General features: G+C 34.6%; 2 protein-coding genes across 2 annotated transcripts; one reads left to right on the top strand and one right to left on the bottom strand.

The window, feature by feature from the left end:
* Positions 1-239: 239 nt before the first annotated feature.
* Positions 240-4,363, bottom strand: LOC129871183 (uncharacterized). The gene is made up of 2 exons (XM_055946063.1): positions 4,165-4,363; positions 240-2,287 (listed from the first exon to the last, which is right to left on the bottom strand). Exon 2 carries the CDS (start codon positions 2,228-2,230, stop codon positions 518-520), a length of 1,713 nt encoding a protein of 570 aa, XP_055802038.1. The 5' UTR covers positions 2,231-2,287; positions 4,165-4,363; the 3' UTR covers positions 240-517.
* Positions 4,364-12,896: 8,533 nt separating this feature from the next.
* Positions 12,897-16,516, top strand: LOC129870553 (heterogeneous nuclear ribonucleoprotein 1-like). The gene is made up of 6 exons (XM_055945372.1): positions 12,897-13,049; positions 14,254-14,294; positions 14,437-14,600; positions 15,038-15,137; positions 15,266-15,435; positions 15,691-16,516. The coding sequence occupies exons 1-6, from the start codon at positions 13,006-13,008 to the stop codon at positions 16,240-16,242; spliced, it is 1,071 nt and encodes a 356-aa protein (XP_055801347.1). The 5' UTR covers positions 12,897-13,005; the 3' UTR covers positions 16,243-16,516.
* Positions 16,517-18,254: the final 1,738 nt, after the last annotated feature.

Raw genomic sequence — 18,254 nt, forward strand, 5'->3', positions numbered from 1 at the left:
TTGTGAGCGGATATTGAACTCTATGAGACAATCCCTTATGAAATGAGAAGATGTGGTCTAGGTAAATCTATTATGAATTTTGCATCTAACTCAACCTCAAATGTCATAAGAAGACGCGGGAATCATTCAAAATCATATAAAGAAACCAACATATGTCAACATATGCCATCTATTTCAACATATGTCAAGCATTTTCAGTGTTACTTGTGAGATTACAGAAACATATAAGCTTCCAGCAATACATATAACTGCAAAGAACAACTTTAATCAGCACATTAGAAGAATTAATGAGATCAAACAACAATTTCATGTTTCAAACAAAGCAATCCAAGAAAGGAACAAACATAAAAAAACTGATAAAATTACCAAATGAAGGAATACAAGCATTTATCGGATGCCTATAACAAAATCTGAGATGCTACTAACTAATGAAACAAATTTTACTTTCCAGAAAAGAAACTAAAAGAAATCTAAATATCGGAAGATTTATCCCAACGCGACAGTGGTAAAGCTTTGATTAGCTGGAAGAAGTGCAGGTATTGATACCATCCTTGCAGTCTTTAGTGAGATCGTTAAATGTATCAATTTGCTTTTTACCTCTCAAGAAAACTTCGGTATCAACTGAAACTCTCATGTAACCATCAAATTCGACAGGACTTCCGTTATGAAGCTTTGCTGTCTCTGAATACCATTCACTGCCTTCATCCCACAGATCCTTATAGTCACTGAGGAAATGTGTAGAGTACTTATCTTTTAAAGGATTGAAAAAAGATGTCTCTGGTTCATTTGTGGCGATATATAAGTTCCTTCCATCATCAATCTTTTCTTGCAAACTAGATAGAAGAGCGTCTGGAGAAGTATCTTCAGCAAGATGTGGCCACATTTCACGGTTCCTTGCCTTCTCGCCTCTCACAACATGAACTGAGTCATAGTCCCAATTCAACCTAGAAGCAATAGCTGAAACAATATCCATCAAACGTCTTGACTTCCATACCAAATGCCATGGCCGTTGAACGACAGATTCTGTCTCACCCTCACATACCCTATACCAGTAATTATCAGGCTCAACGTTTCCAAATTTCCTCACGATTAAAGTATCCTTCAGTCCAGATAACTTCATTGGTGTAACTCTGAAATTTTCGACAAGATGGAGAGATAATCCATCTTTTTGATGCCATTTTTCCCAATCAGCCCAAAACTGTTCCTGATCAAGAACTGATGCTGAATCCTTTAAATGCTCAAAGTCAAAGTAAAACCTGAAATCTTTTCCTTCCTCGTCTACGCCAGATGAAGTGTATATCTTGGATAAGCAAATACTCAAGTCCATTATTAAGGTCCTGTTCAAGTATTGTGCCTCGCCTAACGCACACATGAAGCTCCAGAGATAATGGTTCATGCTCTTGCACCTATCTCCACCTCCGTGATATACCAGATACTTCCCGCGCTTGAAAGAACTCTCTGATTCCACCACGGGAAGTGAGTCGTTCACAGCTTCACCAACCTCAGGCAGAGCAATATTTTGTCCCCCTGTCTTCGCAGACTTCTCAAACCCCTCGCCTAAGTTCTTTCTCTTTCTTTTCCGAGCATTCCCACCAGTATGATACTCACCAATGCTCACCACACTAAGCGTACAGTTCTCCGACCTAGAAACCACAAACTCGCGGTAATCTTTGTAAAATGCAGCCGTGTTTCCGTCCTTAGGCCTAAACCGCCAAGCCATGTGGCATGAACTATCATTCGATCCACGGACTGACTTCCCGAATCTGTAAAAATGTATATCCTTAAACTTCTCAATGGCTTCCCTCATCAACATATGAAACACGTCTAGATCAGTGCAATCAATTGGTTCATCAGTTTTCCCCTGACAATCAGGATCACTCTCAGTGCCAATGTCATTGGCTGTTAGCGAAACGTCGACATCTGTTAGGTTTATAAAAGTAGAAAATGCAGTCTGATTTGCACCAATAAAGTCCTCACCAGTCTTCATAACAGTGTCATCAGCTTTAAATGTGGCATCGGATTTAGACGAAAGGAAATTAGTGATTTTTGTCGAAGGATGGAACAAAGGATCTTCAGGCTCATAAGTTGCAGCCATTATAGTGAAAATCAAAACTCCAACTACAAATATAGTGAAACAGAGATTCCCTATCATTGCCAATGCATTTTGCCCCAAATTTTCCGGCCTGAAACTTCCATTCCGGGATAGAAAACTTGGCGATCGACCCACCATTTTTCCCACTCTTTCCAATCACTATCACCACAAGAAATTCACAAAATCCTCTAGATCCTAAAACATAAAGACACGAAAATCTTTAAAATATGTAACATACAAGATCAAAACTCAACAAACAGAAGCAAAGGGTGCTCGAAAAATGTTACATTTGACATAATAAAGCCAACAATTCTGATCACTATCACCACAAGCAATTTAAAAAAACCACTAAATCCTAAAACACAAACACACAACAATCTTTAAAATATGTAACATATAAGAACAAAATTCCACAAGGAGAAGTAAAGGGTGCTCGAAAAATGTTACATTTGACCAACAAAATAAAGCCAACATTTCAGATCACTGTCACCTCAAGAAATTCACGAACCTCTAAATCCTAAAACACAAACACATAAAAATATTTAAAATATGTAACATATAAGAACATAACTCCCACAAAGAGAAGTAAAGGGTGCTCGAAAAATGTTACATTTGACCAACAAAATAAAGCCAACATTTCAGATCACTGTCACCTCAAGAAATTCACGAACCTCTAAATCCTAAAACACAAACACATAAAAATATTTAAAATATGTAACATATAAGAACATAACTCCCACAAAGAGAAGTAAAGGGTGCTCGAAAAATGTTACATTTGACCAACAAAATAAAGCCAACATTTCAGATCACTGTCACCTCAAGAAATTCACGAACCTCTAAATCCTAAAACACAAACACATAAAAATATTTAAAATATGTAACATATAAGAACATAACTCCCACAAAGAGAAGTAAAGGGTGCTCAAAAAATGTTAAATTTCACAAAATATTACTATCAGCACAAGAAATAAACAAAAATCTCTAATCCTAATACAAAAACACATAAAAATCTTTAACATATGTAACATATGAGATAGAACTCCAGAAACAGAAGCAAAGGACGCTCAAAAAATGTTATAATTGACAATCTATCTCAGAAACAGAAGCAAAGGCCGCTAAAAAAATGTTACAATTGACAAATAAATCCAACATTTCCAATAACTATCACCACAAGAAATTCACAAAACCTCTAAATCCTAAAACACAACAACAACATACCCAGTGAAATCCCACAAAGTGGGGTGTGGGCAGGGTAGAGTGTACGCAGACCTTGTCATTACTCTGTGGAGGTAGAGAGACGGTTTCTGAAAGACCGTTGGCTCAAGAGTATCAAGTCCAGAAAAAAGAAGAAGAAAACAATGGCAAAAGCATAAGAGAAAAAAACAATAGCAACAACAAAATAATATGATAATTGAAATGCAATAAACAACATATGGCATGACCTTAAAACAACATATGGCAAGACCTATAAGGGGACGACTAGTCCTATGACAAGCACTGTACCTTTACAGACAAGACAACACTCTACCCTACTAGTTTTCTACACTAATATGCGACGTCCACTTCTTCCTAAAACACAAAGACACAAAAATCATTAAAATGTGTAACATATGAGAGTAGAACTCAACAAACATAAGCAAAGGGCGCTCAAAAAATGTTACATTTGATAAGACAAAGCCAACAATTCCAATCACTACCACCACAAGCAATTCACAAAAAACTCTTAAACACAAAGACAAAATTTTAAAAAAAAATATGTAACATATGAGAGTAGAACTCAACAAACAGAAGCAAAAGGGTGCTCGAAAAATGCCACATTTGACAAAATATAGCCAACAATTCCAATCACTATTACCACAAGCAATTAACAAAGACACAGAAATCTCCAAAATATGTAATATATAAGAACAGAACTCCACAAATAGAAGTAAAGGGTGCTTGAAAAATGTTTCATCTAACAAAATAAAGCTAACAATTCACAGATCTGAGTGAATCTTGAATTAAGGGTCAGCTTTGTTAATGGTGAAAATGATGAAAAATCTATACATAACAGAAGCTTTGTTTTTATTTACCTCATGAATCTTGAATCTTAATTACGAACCCCTTTTAGCTCAAAATGGATTCTACCATTATTTCTCCACCTTTTGTCCCTACAAAAAAATGGAACAAAAATAGGTGCTTGATTTCCTCATTTTCTGGAGTCAAATGCAAAAGATTCATAATGAGTGACTACAAGGGTGCTTGCTAAAATGCGCATGTGATGTGAGAATTTGATTTATACCGTCAGATTTATTGGATTTTGGTGTTATACGCACTTGGCGCATTTTGGTTGCTTCACTGAATATTTTAGTGATAGGAAACAGTCTAATTGAGCTATTTCTTGTTTGGGATTGTAAACTCAGCCCCTAAACATTTTATTATTATCCAATTTGTCCTTCAAAACTTCTTCTTTTTTTTTTTTTTTTTGGGGGGGGGGGGGTTGTTATCAAATGTTATGAAATAGAAATAAAATCAAAATAGACTATTACTTTCCTATGCTAAAAATGTTGTTTCTTAATAATGTTGTTTCTGCTTGCTCATAGATGACACCAGATCTAGCTATAGATGTAGATCATTCAAGGCACATTAGTGCGTAGACTTAAATAGTTATACAATAATGACAATGATGATTGGAGCTTAGACATGTGTTATTTTACAAGAGATTTTTATATTTATATGTAAGAGATCTTTGTGGAATCATTTTTTTTAATTCAAATTATAAAGGATTACAGTCGCCCATTTTCTCTTAGTATCATTCACAATTACAATATCTGAAGAATGCTTATTTGCCACTAATTATGAGTTCATATCACATATGAACTACATCAATAAACAGAGTTGATCATAAGAATCTCTGAGTTTGGTTAATGTGGTGCACAAAGGCGTTCACATAGGGTCCGGAGAAGGGACACATCTCAAGGGGTGTGATGTAGACACACTACTTAATGCAAGCATTACTGGTTGTTTCAAAGGCTCGAATCTGTGACCTATGAGTCACATAAAGACAACTTTATCGTTGCACGTAGGATGCCCTCGTTGTTAGGTCAATCTGGTACTAACACAAGAAGAAAATAGCATACCATACAACTTATAGCCAAGTCTTTATTCATCTGGATTCAGTACCATAGTAGTATGTATAGTGCTTATCACTTCTCATTTATCACATGAAGTGTTGGCTGCCATGTTAATACATTCCTATTAGCCTTGATGATTCTCTGTGGATCATTCAAGATTTTCCCATGATCTTCCTCTTCATTTCCCTTGTTGATCATCTCCAACGAGAGTGAACATGATGAATCTTGCTTACAATCAATCCCAAAGAACCTCACACGACGATTTCGCACCTTATTTTTATCACTAGATGTTGTCTTAGTCTTGATAATACTTGTAATGTGTTGTGACTTAGTTGAATTTTGTGAGGATTGTGAAATGAATGAATGATTGTTTTTCTTGATTCTTCTCCTTAGTTTTCTTAAGGTACATTGTGGGACAAGATAGTATTTTTGGCCAGGGATGAGGATTTCATCTTGGTGGACTACTGAATCCCATGGTTTTCTGAATACATCAGGCTTGGCTAGTATGAAAGATGGGTATTTTTCAAGAATCCTGGCTGCAGGAGTTGCCATGTAGTAGTATTCAGCACTCCCACCTGCATGGATGATCTTCAAGGCCGACGCCGATGGTCGGGTCTCCAATCGCCCCGGCATGGAAAACGGGACCGACTTAGGTGGACCGTGGCGGTCGAGAGGATGATTTTCCGACCAACCTGGCACGAAGAACGAGGCCGACTCAGGCGGAGGCAGACCATAGCGATCGAGAGGAGGATTATCCGACCGTCGTGGCATAGAGAACGAGGCCGACTCAGGCAGATAGTGGTTATCGGGAGGAGGATTATTCGACCGTCCCGGGACGAAGAACGAGGTCGACTTAGGCGGAATGTGGCGGCCTAGAGGAGGGTTATCTGACCGTTCTAGCACGGAGAATGAGACTGGCTTAGGCGGACCGTGGAAGCCATAGGGAGGGTTATCCGACCGTTCTGGCATGCAGAACGAGGCGTATTTAGGCCGACCATGCCGGCCTAGGGAAGGATTAGTTCTCCCCTTGGCCGCCGAGATCCGTTTCTTGCCACCAAAGAGTTTGTTTAACATCTTAAGGAAGGATTGAAATAGTGTGAATTCCAACACCTTATGCTAGAGGCATTAGAACATGAGATTGATTAGTCCTTATAGTTTGAACTTCTAAAGGTTTGATGAAATCAAGGAGCTCAATATGCATGCTTGCATCTATGTATGTATTTTCTGACATAAAGAATAATGTTGTAATTTTCTTTAGATGAGTCCTTAGAATTTGGCACATAGAGGCAGGCCAAAGTTTGTTGTTTGCAATTTGTTTGTATGTCAAGCATGGCAGATGCCATTCTACAATACTGCAGCAAAATGTGTTTACTTATAACCCCTAAAATTCAGAGGCGGAGTTAGAATTTAAATTCTATGAGTTTAATCCATAAAATTCTCAGTATTGAACGCATTATATCTTAAAAGTTATGGGTTCAAATCTACTATTTGTCGCAATTTTAGTAAATTCTTATACATAAGTTTATATTTTACGTCGAAAGTACGGGATACAGATGAATCGGTACCATAACATTGATCCTCCCCTGCCTAAAATCATGAACAACTTATGGAACTCTATTTAAAAATAGGCCATTTACTTTTTACTTCTATTTCTTTATTGGTCTTCTCTTCTATGGCATAGTAATTATTTCCGGAAATATACAATAAGTATATTTACTTGAACTTGACTTGTTTCATATCTTCTTGTTTCTATCCACAATTTACATAGAGACTTTCTATCCACCAGGGTTCTCATTTCTGTTCCTCAATGATTCCATGGGCAGGTTGTGTGAAATTGTCTGGATATGTTACTCTGACTCTTCAGAAGATCGGACAATCACCTGTCATCAATTTTGAAGAGTCTGAGCACCAAAGTGTCAAGGAAAGATTATAAAGAGGCATGGGCATAGCCACCTTAGGCCAAGGTTGGTCCAGTGCACACCCTTCGCTGGAAAATTATGTGGTGTATACTATAGAGGTTAAATGTTAGCTTATAATGAATACATATTTAATTTTGAACAACCTTTACCAAATTTCTGGCTTCGCCGCTATAAAGAGGAACAAGAGGTTGTTTATGTTGAAAATAATAAAACTTACATGTTTTAAGTATTCTTAAGAATAATATGAAAGTGATCTTGATGTCTTTTAATTTTTTGATGAAACAAAATCAATGTTTTTATGAGTAACGTTTTACAAAATATTTTATTCAAAAACTTTAACAAGCAAAAGTTAACAGTTAGACGGGGTAAACGAAACTATAAAACATTAATGTAAGTTTTATTATTTTTTTATTTAGAGTAATGATGCTTTTAACGAAACAAAATTGAACCATAACTGATAAGTGAACAACAAAATGGCTTATGACTTATTGATATTGGGTTATCGAATAAACAATTAGTGAACGGATTCAAATTTTATAATTAATGGTTTATCGATGAGAAGGTGGATTACTCACTTTTCTTATCTAATAAACCGTTAATCTATTAAGAGTTACCATACTTACACTTTTACTCTATACTCTCGCTAAATAAACCAATAAAGAATATATAATATTGATTATTAACCCTAAAGGCTAATAAGATGCTTATTAAATTTTTGTAACAAGTACACTTGACACTAAAATATATGTCGATACAAGTGTTAAGTATTTTTAACATTGTTCTTGGCTTTGTGAGGCAAGTGTTAGCATTTTGGTACTACTATTTTTCTGTCATGGTAAAAATAAGTCATCTTTTTCGTAAAGTGCATTTATTGAAAATGAAGGTACCATAGCGGTTAGTCGATACACCGTTCGATAATTGTTAATCCATTACCGAATCAACTGATATTCTATCGATTGGCTAGGGAATTAGTACATCTAAAAACTGATAACGGATAAGCCAACCGTTTAGCAATATTATCCATTAGATAAACAACCCTACTCCCTTCGTCTTATATTACTTGTCTATTTTTTATTTACACCCCTCTTAAGAAATCATAAATAAAAAGAACATTTTTACTAATTTATCCCTTAAGTTTTCTTAATACCAGCCTTATTTATTACTATCAAAATTAGCAATTGAGATTGTTTTTTAACTTTACAATATTTTTACCTTTTTAAAAAATAATTCAAAGGGTAAAATGAAGAAAATTTAATTAATTTCATATTGATTTTGAAATTAACAAGTACATTGAGACACATATTTTTAATAACACAGATATGTAATAAGAAAGTTTGTTACTCCCCAAGGAGGGCCTCGAGAATTGCTACTTGTATCTCTTCAAAACCATCACATGTGTCTAAATAAAAGCGGTTTGACTTCAAATTTTATGGTTTTAATTTTTGTCTTTTATCACTTTCAATAAAAAAAGAAAAAAAGTGGCCAAAAATATTTCCAACACTAAAATAACAAATAATTTTTACTTAGCGTAAGTTTATATGTTTGTATTATAATATAACTCAAGTTATTCTACTAATTTCTAGAGAATTTATGCTGGTCTAGGCAAAAGTACTGTTTGAAACTCATAAGTTATGTCGTACAAGGCATAATATAGTTCTTGTAAAACTTATGTCGAGCGAGGCAGGAATTTAATTTCAGGATAAAAAAATCATGCCATAAAAGGCAACCTATTCCTACAAATTTTACATCGAGTGAGACAAAAAAAAATTTAAATTTATACCGATCGAATTAGATATGACTACAGAACTTATGCTATGTCGGATATGGATTTTTTTTTTACCATTAGGGACATGAGGTGGGTAGGGATTATAACATGTTGAACATCTCCAACATTTTTTCCTGAACTCTAGTATTTTCATGTGAACTCCAATACAATAATATAGTAGAGTTTTACTTGTACATATTTCAAATTCCAGTATAATATATTGGAGTGTTTCGTGTTTTATCTAAAATAGTTTTTATCGCCACATTAAAAAATAGGTATTTGTTATTAAAAATATACTTAATTGTTGGTGATTATTTATTATTTTCACATTTTTTAAAAGTAATTTAAAAGCAACACATAAATAGTTTGCAGGTAGTTCTACAATCAGCTTCCTGAAAAAGCTTACAAGCAGCTTCCTAAAGTAAAATACGCTGTTGTATTTGTTTTCTTATCAAGGTTCTTTTATGGATTTTTCTAATAAGATTTTTAATTAAGCAACTAATAATGCATATTATTAACCATATGTACTCTTTTTTTCACTTGAATTTTTTTCGTGATTGTTTATAATAAGATTTAATAAAGCACATTATTTGTTAATGAACATTCAAAGGAGAGTGTTATAAATATACTTAACTGTAGATGTTCATTTATTACCATAACAATTTCTTAAAGAAACTTACAAACAACTCACAAATAGCTTGCAAGTAACTCTACAAGCAGCTTCCTCGAGAGGCTTACAAGTAACTTATAGAGCAACCCTATAAGTAACTTTGCAAGCAACTTTTCTGAAGTAGCTTTGCAAGCCGCTTCTCTGAAGTAGCTTTGCAAGCCACTTCTCTAAAGTAGCTTTGCAAGCAACTTACAAAGCATTTTGTTTCATAAATAAAAATTCAACCAATTCATTTTGTACATTAATTTGAACTAAAATAATATATCAATCTTTTTATATACCAACCTTTGATTTATTTACTTAATAACAATAATTTTTTATTTTATGTTAGAATTGTGTCTGATGGCTTCTCAACAAAGGTTAAAACTCTTTCAACAAAACACAAGGGACCTCATTTTCCCACAACTTCTTGAAGAAGCTTAATTTGCAAGTACTTCTACAACTAACTTCCCCAAAAAGCTTACAAGTAGCTATACTATCAACTTCCTAAAGTAGCTTAATTACAGAGTAGCTATACTATCAGCTTCCTAAAGTAGCTTAATTACAGAGTAGCTTTATAAGCAATTTTTTTTGAAAATAACTTCTAAAATAGCTTAATTAAAGAGTAGCCTACAAGTAGCTTCATAAGCAACTTCTTTGAAACAACTTTGCAATAGCTTCGTAAAGTAGCTTAATTACAGAGTAGCCTACAAGTAGTTTTATAAGTAACTTTTTTGAAACAACTTTGCAAATAGCTTTCTAAAGTAGCTTAATTACAGGAGTAGTTTGCAAATAGCTTTATAAGCAACTTCTTTGAGACAACTTTCCAAATAACTTTCTAAAGTAGCTTAATTACATAGTAGCTTGCAAGTAGCTTTATAATCAACTTCCTTGAAGTAGCTTTGCAAGCAACTTTCTAAAGTAGCTTAATTACAGAGTAACCTACAAGTAGCTTTATAAGCAACTTCTTTGAAACAACTTTGTAAGCAGCTTCCTAAAGTAGCTTAATTACAGAGTAGCATGCAATTAGCTTTATAAGCAACTTCATTGAAACAACTTTTGCAAATAGCTTTCTAAAGTAGCTTAATTACATAGTAACCTGCAAGTTGCTTTATAATTAACTTCTTTGAATAAACTTTGCATGCAACTTTCTAAAGTAACTTAATTACAGAGTAGCTTTGCAAATAGCTTCCTAAAGTATCTTAATTACAGAGTAATCTGCAAGTAGCTTTATAAGCAACTTCTTTAAAACAACTTTGCAAATAGCTTCCTAAAATAGCTTAATCATAGAGTAACCTATAAGTAGATTTATAAGCAATTTTTGAAATAATTTCACAAATAGCTTAATTACAGAGTACCCTGCAAGTAGCTTTATAAGCAACTTCTTTAAGTAGTTTCGAAGTAGCTTTTCTAAAATAGCTTAATTAAATAATAGTGTGCAAGTAGCGTGCAAATGGCTTTATAAGCAACTATTTTGTAGCAGCTTTGCAAATAGCTTTCTAAAGTAGCTTACATACAGACCAGCCTACAATAACTTTATAAGCAACTTCTTTGAAGTACCTTCAGAAGCATCTTCCTAAAATTACTTAATTACAGAGTAGCCTGTAAATAGTTGTATAAGCAACGTTTTCAAAGTAGCTTTGCAAGCAATTTTCTAAAGTAGCTTAATTATACAGTATCCTTTAAGTAACCTTATAAACAACTTTGCAAATAACTTTCTAAAGCAACTCAATTACAGAGTAGCCTGCAAAGTAGCTTTATAGGCAATTTCTTTGAAGTAGTTCTACAAGTGGTTTCCTAAAATAACTTAATTACAGAGTAGTATGCAATTAGCTTTATAAGCAACTTCATTGAAACAACTTTTGCAAATAGCTTCCAAAAGTAGCCTAATTACACAGTAACCTGCAAGTAGCTTTATTAACAATTTCTTTGAAGTAGCTTTGCAAGAAACTTTCTAAAGTAGCTTAGTTATAGAGTAGCCTGCAAGTAGCTTACTAAAGTATCTTAATCACAGAGTAACCTGCGAGTATCTTTATAAGCAATTTCTTTAAAACAACTTTGCAAATAGCTTCCTAAAGTAGCTTAATCATAAAGTGGCCTGCAAGTAGCTTTATAAGCAACTTTTTAAACAACTTCGCAAATAGCTTTCTAAAATAGCTTAATTATAGAGTAGCCTACAAATAGCTTTATAAGCAACTTCTTTGAAGTACTTTAGCAAGTAGCTTCCTAAAATAGTTTAATTATACAGCAGCGTGCAAATAACGTGCAAGTAGTTTTATAAGCAACTTCTTTGTAGTAGCTTTGCAAATAGCTTTCTAAAGTAGCTTACATACAAAGTAGCCTACAATAGCTTTATAAACAACTTCTTTGAAGCAGCTTCGCAAACAACTTTCTAAAATAGCTTAATTACACAGTGGCCTGCAAGTAGTTGTATTAGCAACTTCATTAAAGTAGCTTTGCAAGCAATTTTCTAAAGTAGCTTAATTACACAGTATCCTACAAGTAACTTTATAAACAACTTTGCAAATAACTTCCTAAAGCAACTTAATTACAGAATAGTCTGCAAGTAACTTTATAAGCAATTTATTTGAAGTAGTTCTGCAAGTAGCTTCCTAAAATAGCTTAATTACAGAGTAGCCTGCAAATAGCTTTATAAGCAATTTCTTTGAAGTAGTTTCACAAACAACTTCCTAAAATAACTTAATTACAAAGTAGGCTAGAAGTAGCTTTGTAAGCGAATTCTTTGAAGTAATTTCGCAAGCAGCTTCCTAAAATAGCTTAAATGCAGAGTAACCTGTAAATAGTTATATAAACAACTCCATTGTAGCATCTTTACAAACAACTTTCTAAAGTAACTTATAGAGCAGACTGTAAATAACTTTACAGACATCAAACAACTGCATAACAACTTTTATTATTCTACAAATAGTGAATCAAACCATAACAAGCTATTTAGCATACTATTTAAGCTTCCTAAAATAGCTTAAATACATAGTAACCTGTAAATAGCTATATAAACAACTCCATTAAAGCAGATTTACAAACAACTTTCTAAAGTAACTCATAGAGCAGACTGTAAATAACTTTACAAACATCAAACAACTGCATAATTACTTTTATTCTTCTACAAATAGTGAATCAAACTAATTTATTTTGTACATCAATTTGAAGAACAATAATATATCAATATCTCTATATACATGTCTCTAAATATAGATTATTTTTTAAAGAACACAAAATGAGGGCAAGAATACAAAATTGCACATCCAAAAACCCAATGAGAAAGCCCATATACATATTGAAAACTTAACCAATTCAAGAAAGCGTAAGAGTATCCGCATTCTTTATTTATCTCTCTCTATATAAAGCACAGAAGAAAGGGGATTACATCTTTCTCTCTCCGTTTGGGCTTCGAGCAACTCAAATTACAAACCCTAATTCTCGCTTTCTCCCTTTGAGATCTATCTATGGGTTCCAGAAAGAACGATTTCGGCGATGGAGCTAGCCCAGGGTAGCGTTTCCATATCTGTTTTTATGAGCTTTTATTCTTTAAATTTTATTGAATTATACGTCTGATTTGTTTTTACTTTTCGAAGTTTTTTTTGTTGATGTTGCTGTTTTTAGAAGTTGGGATTTAGGGGTTTGTGTTTTTCCTCAACAATTGAAGCTTCTTTTTTGTTTTTAGAAGTTGGGATTTTAGGGTTGTGTTTTGTTTCCAACAATTGAAGCATTTTTTGCTGTTTTTTTAGAAGTTGGGATTTAGGGGTGTTTTTATTTTACTACAATTGAAGCATTTTTTGTTGTTTCTTTAGAAGTTGGGATTTAGGGTTGTGTTTTATTCCAACAATTGAAACATTATTTAGAAGTTGGGATTTAGTGTTGTGTTTTATTCCAACAATTGAAGCATTATTTAGAAGTGTTGGGATTTAGGGGTGTTTCTTTTTCCCCAACAATTGAAGCAATTTTGCTCTTCTTTTAGAAGAGTTGGGATTTAGGGGTGGGGTGTGTGAGTGGGGTGGGGGGTTCCCCAACAATTGAAGCAATTTTTTTTGTTGTTGTTTTTAGAAGTTGGGATTTAGGGTTTGTTTTATTACAACAATTGAAGCATTTTTTACTGTTTTCAGAAGTTGGGATTTATGGTGTTTCTTTTTCCCGCATTTTTTTTCAGAAAGATTTTATTTTTCTCACTGATCTTCATAAAATAACTAGAACTAACTAAATATAACTTTTACAATCTATTTTTCCCAAAAGGTTTATAATCGAAAGGATTTATGTGCATATTCTTAATGTTTATAAGATTATTTTTGACTTTTCAAAACATTTTTTTTGCTGGTTTTAGTAGTTGGGATTTAGGGGTGCTCTTTTTCCAACATATTTTTTGTCAAAAAGATCTTATTTTTCTGACAGATCTTCATAAATTAACTAGGAATAAACAAATATAACTTGTACAAACTAATTTTTCCCAAAAGGTTTTTTATCGAAAGGATTTGTGAATGGAAGAAGAGTTTTTAGATGAAAAGAAGCTCCTGAACACTTCTTCAATTTCAAAATTTCGTTTTTAATCTTTTTCCTCAATCAAATTCAGCTTTTTTGCAAAAATTATCTGCCCAGATTGTGTAGTCTAGGTTTTTTATTGTTCTGCTATTGAAAAAGTTATATTCAATGTGACTGTGGTGTGTATTAATTTTGTATTTTTTGTTCTCTCTATGGAACAGAAAAATCTTCATTGGAGGTCTAGCGAAGGAGACAACATTAGGTTAGTTTTAAACTCTGCCACATGTTTGTATATTGTTAATTTTTTATGAAGGATAAGCTGACGTTTGTGTATTTAATTTTATTATTCTTTGCTGATAGGATATTCTAAGTTTCTAACTGTTTTTTCTAATTTGGGTTTGTAGAGCAATTTGTGAAGTACTTTGAGAAGTATGGTGAGATAATAGACTCAGTGATTATGAAGGATAGACATACTGGTAGACCTAGAGGTTTTGGGTTCATCACTTATGCAGATCCCTCTGTCGTTGACACTGTTATTGCTGAAACTCATATTATCAATGACAAACAAGTGAGTGGCTTAGCTTCACTTTCAATGTATATACTAAGTCTGTGTTTGATTATTGTCAAATAGGGTTGGAGAAAGGAGCTACCAGAAATTTTATATATGATTGTCATGAGAAATTCTCCTTTTTGTGGTTGTTTCTAACAAACCATCAATTTATGTTGACTCGTAAAATTCTTTTGAGATTATTATGAGTTTGGTTGGTATTGTATAATTGTACTGAAGTTCATAGTATTCCTGATATTGTGAGATTTCTAGCAGAAACAATATTGTAGTTTTTGCATTGTAGGTAATGTATATGTGTAACTAAAGATCATAGTATACTTTGTATTGTGAGATTTCTAGTAGATACCATATTCTCTAAGCATCTGCTTTAAGTAAAAACCTGCTGTGTTAGGTGGCATGCATCATGGCTTTGAACTTACTAGATTACATTTTGTCAGGTTGAGATCAAAAGAACCATTCCTAAAGGATCTGCTGAATCGAAGGATTTCAAAACAAAGAAGGTTTTTGTTGGCGGCATTCCTACTACTATGAATGAAGGTGAAATATCACTTATTTTTCTTTTCAAGAAATGTGTTAAACACCATGTGCTTTATACTGCAGTTTTGTGCCAGATTTTATCCAGCTTCTCATGTATGTAATTGTTTCTCTTTTTTCTTCGTGGTTAGATGAATTCAAGGGCTTCTTCTCCAAGTATGGTAAGGTGACCGACTGCGAGATCATACGGGACCATGTGTCTAAGCGGTCTCGAGGGTTTGGATTTATTGTGTTTGATGAGGAACAAGTAGTTGATAATTTGCTGTCTGAGGGAAATATGATTGATATGTTGGGTAACCAGGTGAGTTTTATTCAATGGTTGTCCAAGAGGTCAGATGTGTTGGGATGTAACTGTCTTTCAAATAGTGAAAGGTCAATATTTCTCTTTGGTTTTATCCTGCAAATTTCAGTATTATTTGTTCAGCTTTTCGCAGAATGTCTCTCAGGTGTCGTAGTTTAAAGTTGTAGGATTCATGCAGTGTGCTTCTTTCAGGGCTCAGCTGTGTCAGGCTATTGCATAGGTGATCTTCTAGGTTAACCTGCTTCTTTATTGTAGGTTGAGATCAAGAAGGCAGAACCAAAGAAACCCTCAAACCCAGCATCTGGTCCTGCATATGGTAGTGAATCTAGGGGACGTGCATACAATGATAGTTATGGAGGCTTTGGCAATTCATATAGCAGTTTTGGCAGTGGCAGTTTTGGCCCTGCTTCTTATAGGTCTTCTGGAGGTATGAGTGGTAGGTTTGGTGACTATGGATATGGTGGTGGTGAATTCGGTGGTAGATATGGAGACTTTGGTGGAGGTGAATTTGGTAGCTATCGAGGAGATCCCTCACTGGGCTATTCTAGTCGCTATGGCTCTTATGGCGGCGGGTATGGTGGAGGTGCTGGTGGATATGGTGGCGGTGGACTAATGGCGGCATATGGCCGTGGAGGTGGTTATGGGGGCTATGGTGGCGCTGGCTCTGGCGCTGGCGCTGGTTATGAATCTGGCCCCGGTGCTGGTTATGACTCTGGCCCTGGCGCTGGTTATGGTGGACCAGGAGGTCTTTATGGAAGTAGGACAGGCTATAGTGGCAGCGGCCGTTACCATCCCTATGGCAGGTAGATTTTCCTAAGCAGTTCCTAGGTGTTGCATTCAGGCTCATGGTAATGCATCTTTGGCTCAGAGTTGAGTAGATATGGGAGCGCTAGCAAGGAGTCAACGTCTAGAAGATTGGGAGAACCCTAGTTTGTTCCTGCTCTTACTATTGTGGGACCTGAGACCCGATGTTTTAGTTTAGACATTTTTCCTTTTTTGTGAACTATGAATTAGCTAGAACCTTACTCTTTTGGAGCTCTTTCATGTATCTTTTGTAAGCTTGGTTTCTTAGATGTTTGGTTGGTATCATTATCTAGTGAGTTCTTTATAAGGTAGATTCTTGATCTTTTTAACTTCCTGTAGATTATGGTGCGTGCTTGTTAGAGATCTATGGGGATTGCTTCCTAGAGTATAGATCCCGAGTTTTTTGGGCTTCCTAGAGGTGCCTTGATCTCAACCAATTATAGAGCCTGTTTGCATTGGCTTTGCTTTTAAGCACTTGTGGAGTGTTTATACGCACTTGGTTTTAAGCTAAAATGCTTTAAAATAAGTCAAAAGTCATAACTTAGAAATTTTAACTTACAAGTCAAAGCTAAAAGCCAATCCAAACAGGCTCATAGTTTGATGTCTCGGTTTGGTGATTCCTCTTAGCTATAGTTGGCATGTATTTTCAAGATTACATGCCATTTGCGCAGTTAACTGTTGGGGGTAGCGTGTGTTAGCTGCATCTTGTGGCCAATGCTGAATAATGTTGGTTACAAAGTACTTTTAAAGTCTATTGTCCCCACCCCAAACCTACAACATACTCTTTAACTTTCTAATATTAGGATGATCTGCCTCAACAACATACTCAGTATAGTCCTAGATGGTGGGGTCTCGGAAAGGTAGAGTTAGAGTGTATGCACCCCTTACTTCTACCTTAGAACTTTAGAGGTGTGGTAGTGAGGTTGTTTTTGATAGACTCCCAGCTCAAGGCAAAAAGTCTTGGAAAAGGAATTATGAAAGTACAATAGACAATAGATAGTTGTTACTACATATTGGAACATAATAGTACTACAACAAATAAACTACACGAAATAATAGATAGTCACAAAATTCGAAGAACAAGAAAGTACAAGAGTAGTCGTACGACTACTAGTAAGGGCAACAAGACAAAACACTCCTACCTATTAGTATTAACATACTCTTACCTACTAGCCCTTTATCCTAATTCATGTCTTTCAGACCTTCCTATCTAAGGGCATATCCTCAGTAAGTTGCAACTGCATCATATCATGTTTAAATATTTCTCCCCAATACTTCTTTGGTCAACCTCACACACCTCCGCACTGGGGCATTTTGGAACCTTCTCAACCTCGCTTTCCGCATCCTCTCATATTTCCTCATTTTTAACTCTTATCTCTCCTAGTATACCCTCACATTCATTTCAACATTATCTCCGCCACTTTCATCTTCTGAATGTGAGAGTTCTTGATTGGCCGACACTCCGAACCATACAACATTAGCTGGTTTAGGAAGATCTGCATGCAAAGTATATAATGTGTTTCTGCTTGTATACTTTTTTATGTTTTCTTATTTGTTTTGGGATTGGAAAGTTCGTTTTTAATTGTGTCAGGTGTAATTGTAAGTACACTTGGCTTATAAGCTGTATATGTACGTTCTATATGAAAATTTAATCTCAATTTTGCTCCATGGATGATGGCTGTTGTTTTGTTTTAGTTATTTCAAATCAGATTGTTATTATTTCTTATTGCATTTGTGGTGTTGTTAGATGACTTTACTGAGCACACAGGGGCTTTCTTGTGCCTACTTGTTAGCTTTCTGGAGCAAACACGAACTAGAAAGTACACAAATCAGATTGTGGGTGTACTTTCTTGTTCGTGTTTGCTCACTGCAGCGATGCCAGCTTCTGAAAAATCTTTCTTTTTTGAAATATTTATTCCAAGGCCAGTTCTTCAAAAAGGAACATGTTTTTTCATTTTTTTTTCCTTTAATCTAATATAGTGAGATTTCACTTGTGTAAATGAGTAAATCCTTTC

The sequence above is a fragment of the Solanum dulcamara genome, chromosome 10 (genome assembly GCF_947179165.1).
Source record: "Solanum dulcamara chromosome 10, daSolDulc1.2, whole genome shotgun sequence".
NCBI lineage: Eukaryota > Viridiplantae > Streptophyta > Magnoliopsida > Solanales > Solanaceae > Solanum > Solanum dulcamara.

Excerpts from the sequence above, each read along its gene's own strand:
- LOC129871183 (XM_055946063.1), bottom strand. The coding sequence starts at position 2,230 with ATGGTGGGTCGATCGCCAAGTTTTCTATCCCGGAATGGAAGTTTCAGG.
- LOC129870553 (XM_055945372.1), top strand. The coding sequence starts at position 13,006 with ATGGGTTCCAGAAAGAACGATTTCGGCGATGGAGCTAGCCCAGG. Across the intron at positions 14,295-14,436 it reads AGCGAAGGAGACAACATTAG|AGCAATTTGTGAAGTACTTT; the intron begins GTTAGTTTTAAA and ends TTGGGTTTGTAG. Across the intron at positions 15,436-15,690 it reads TTGATATGTTGGGTAACCAG|GTTGAGATCAAGAAGGCAGA; the intron begins GTGAGTTTTATT and ends TCTTTATTGTAG.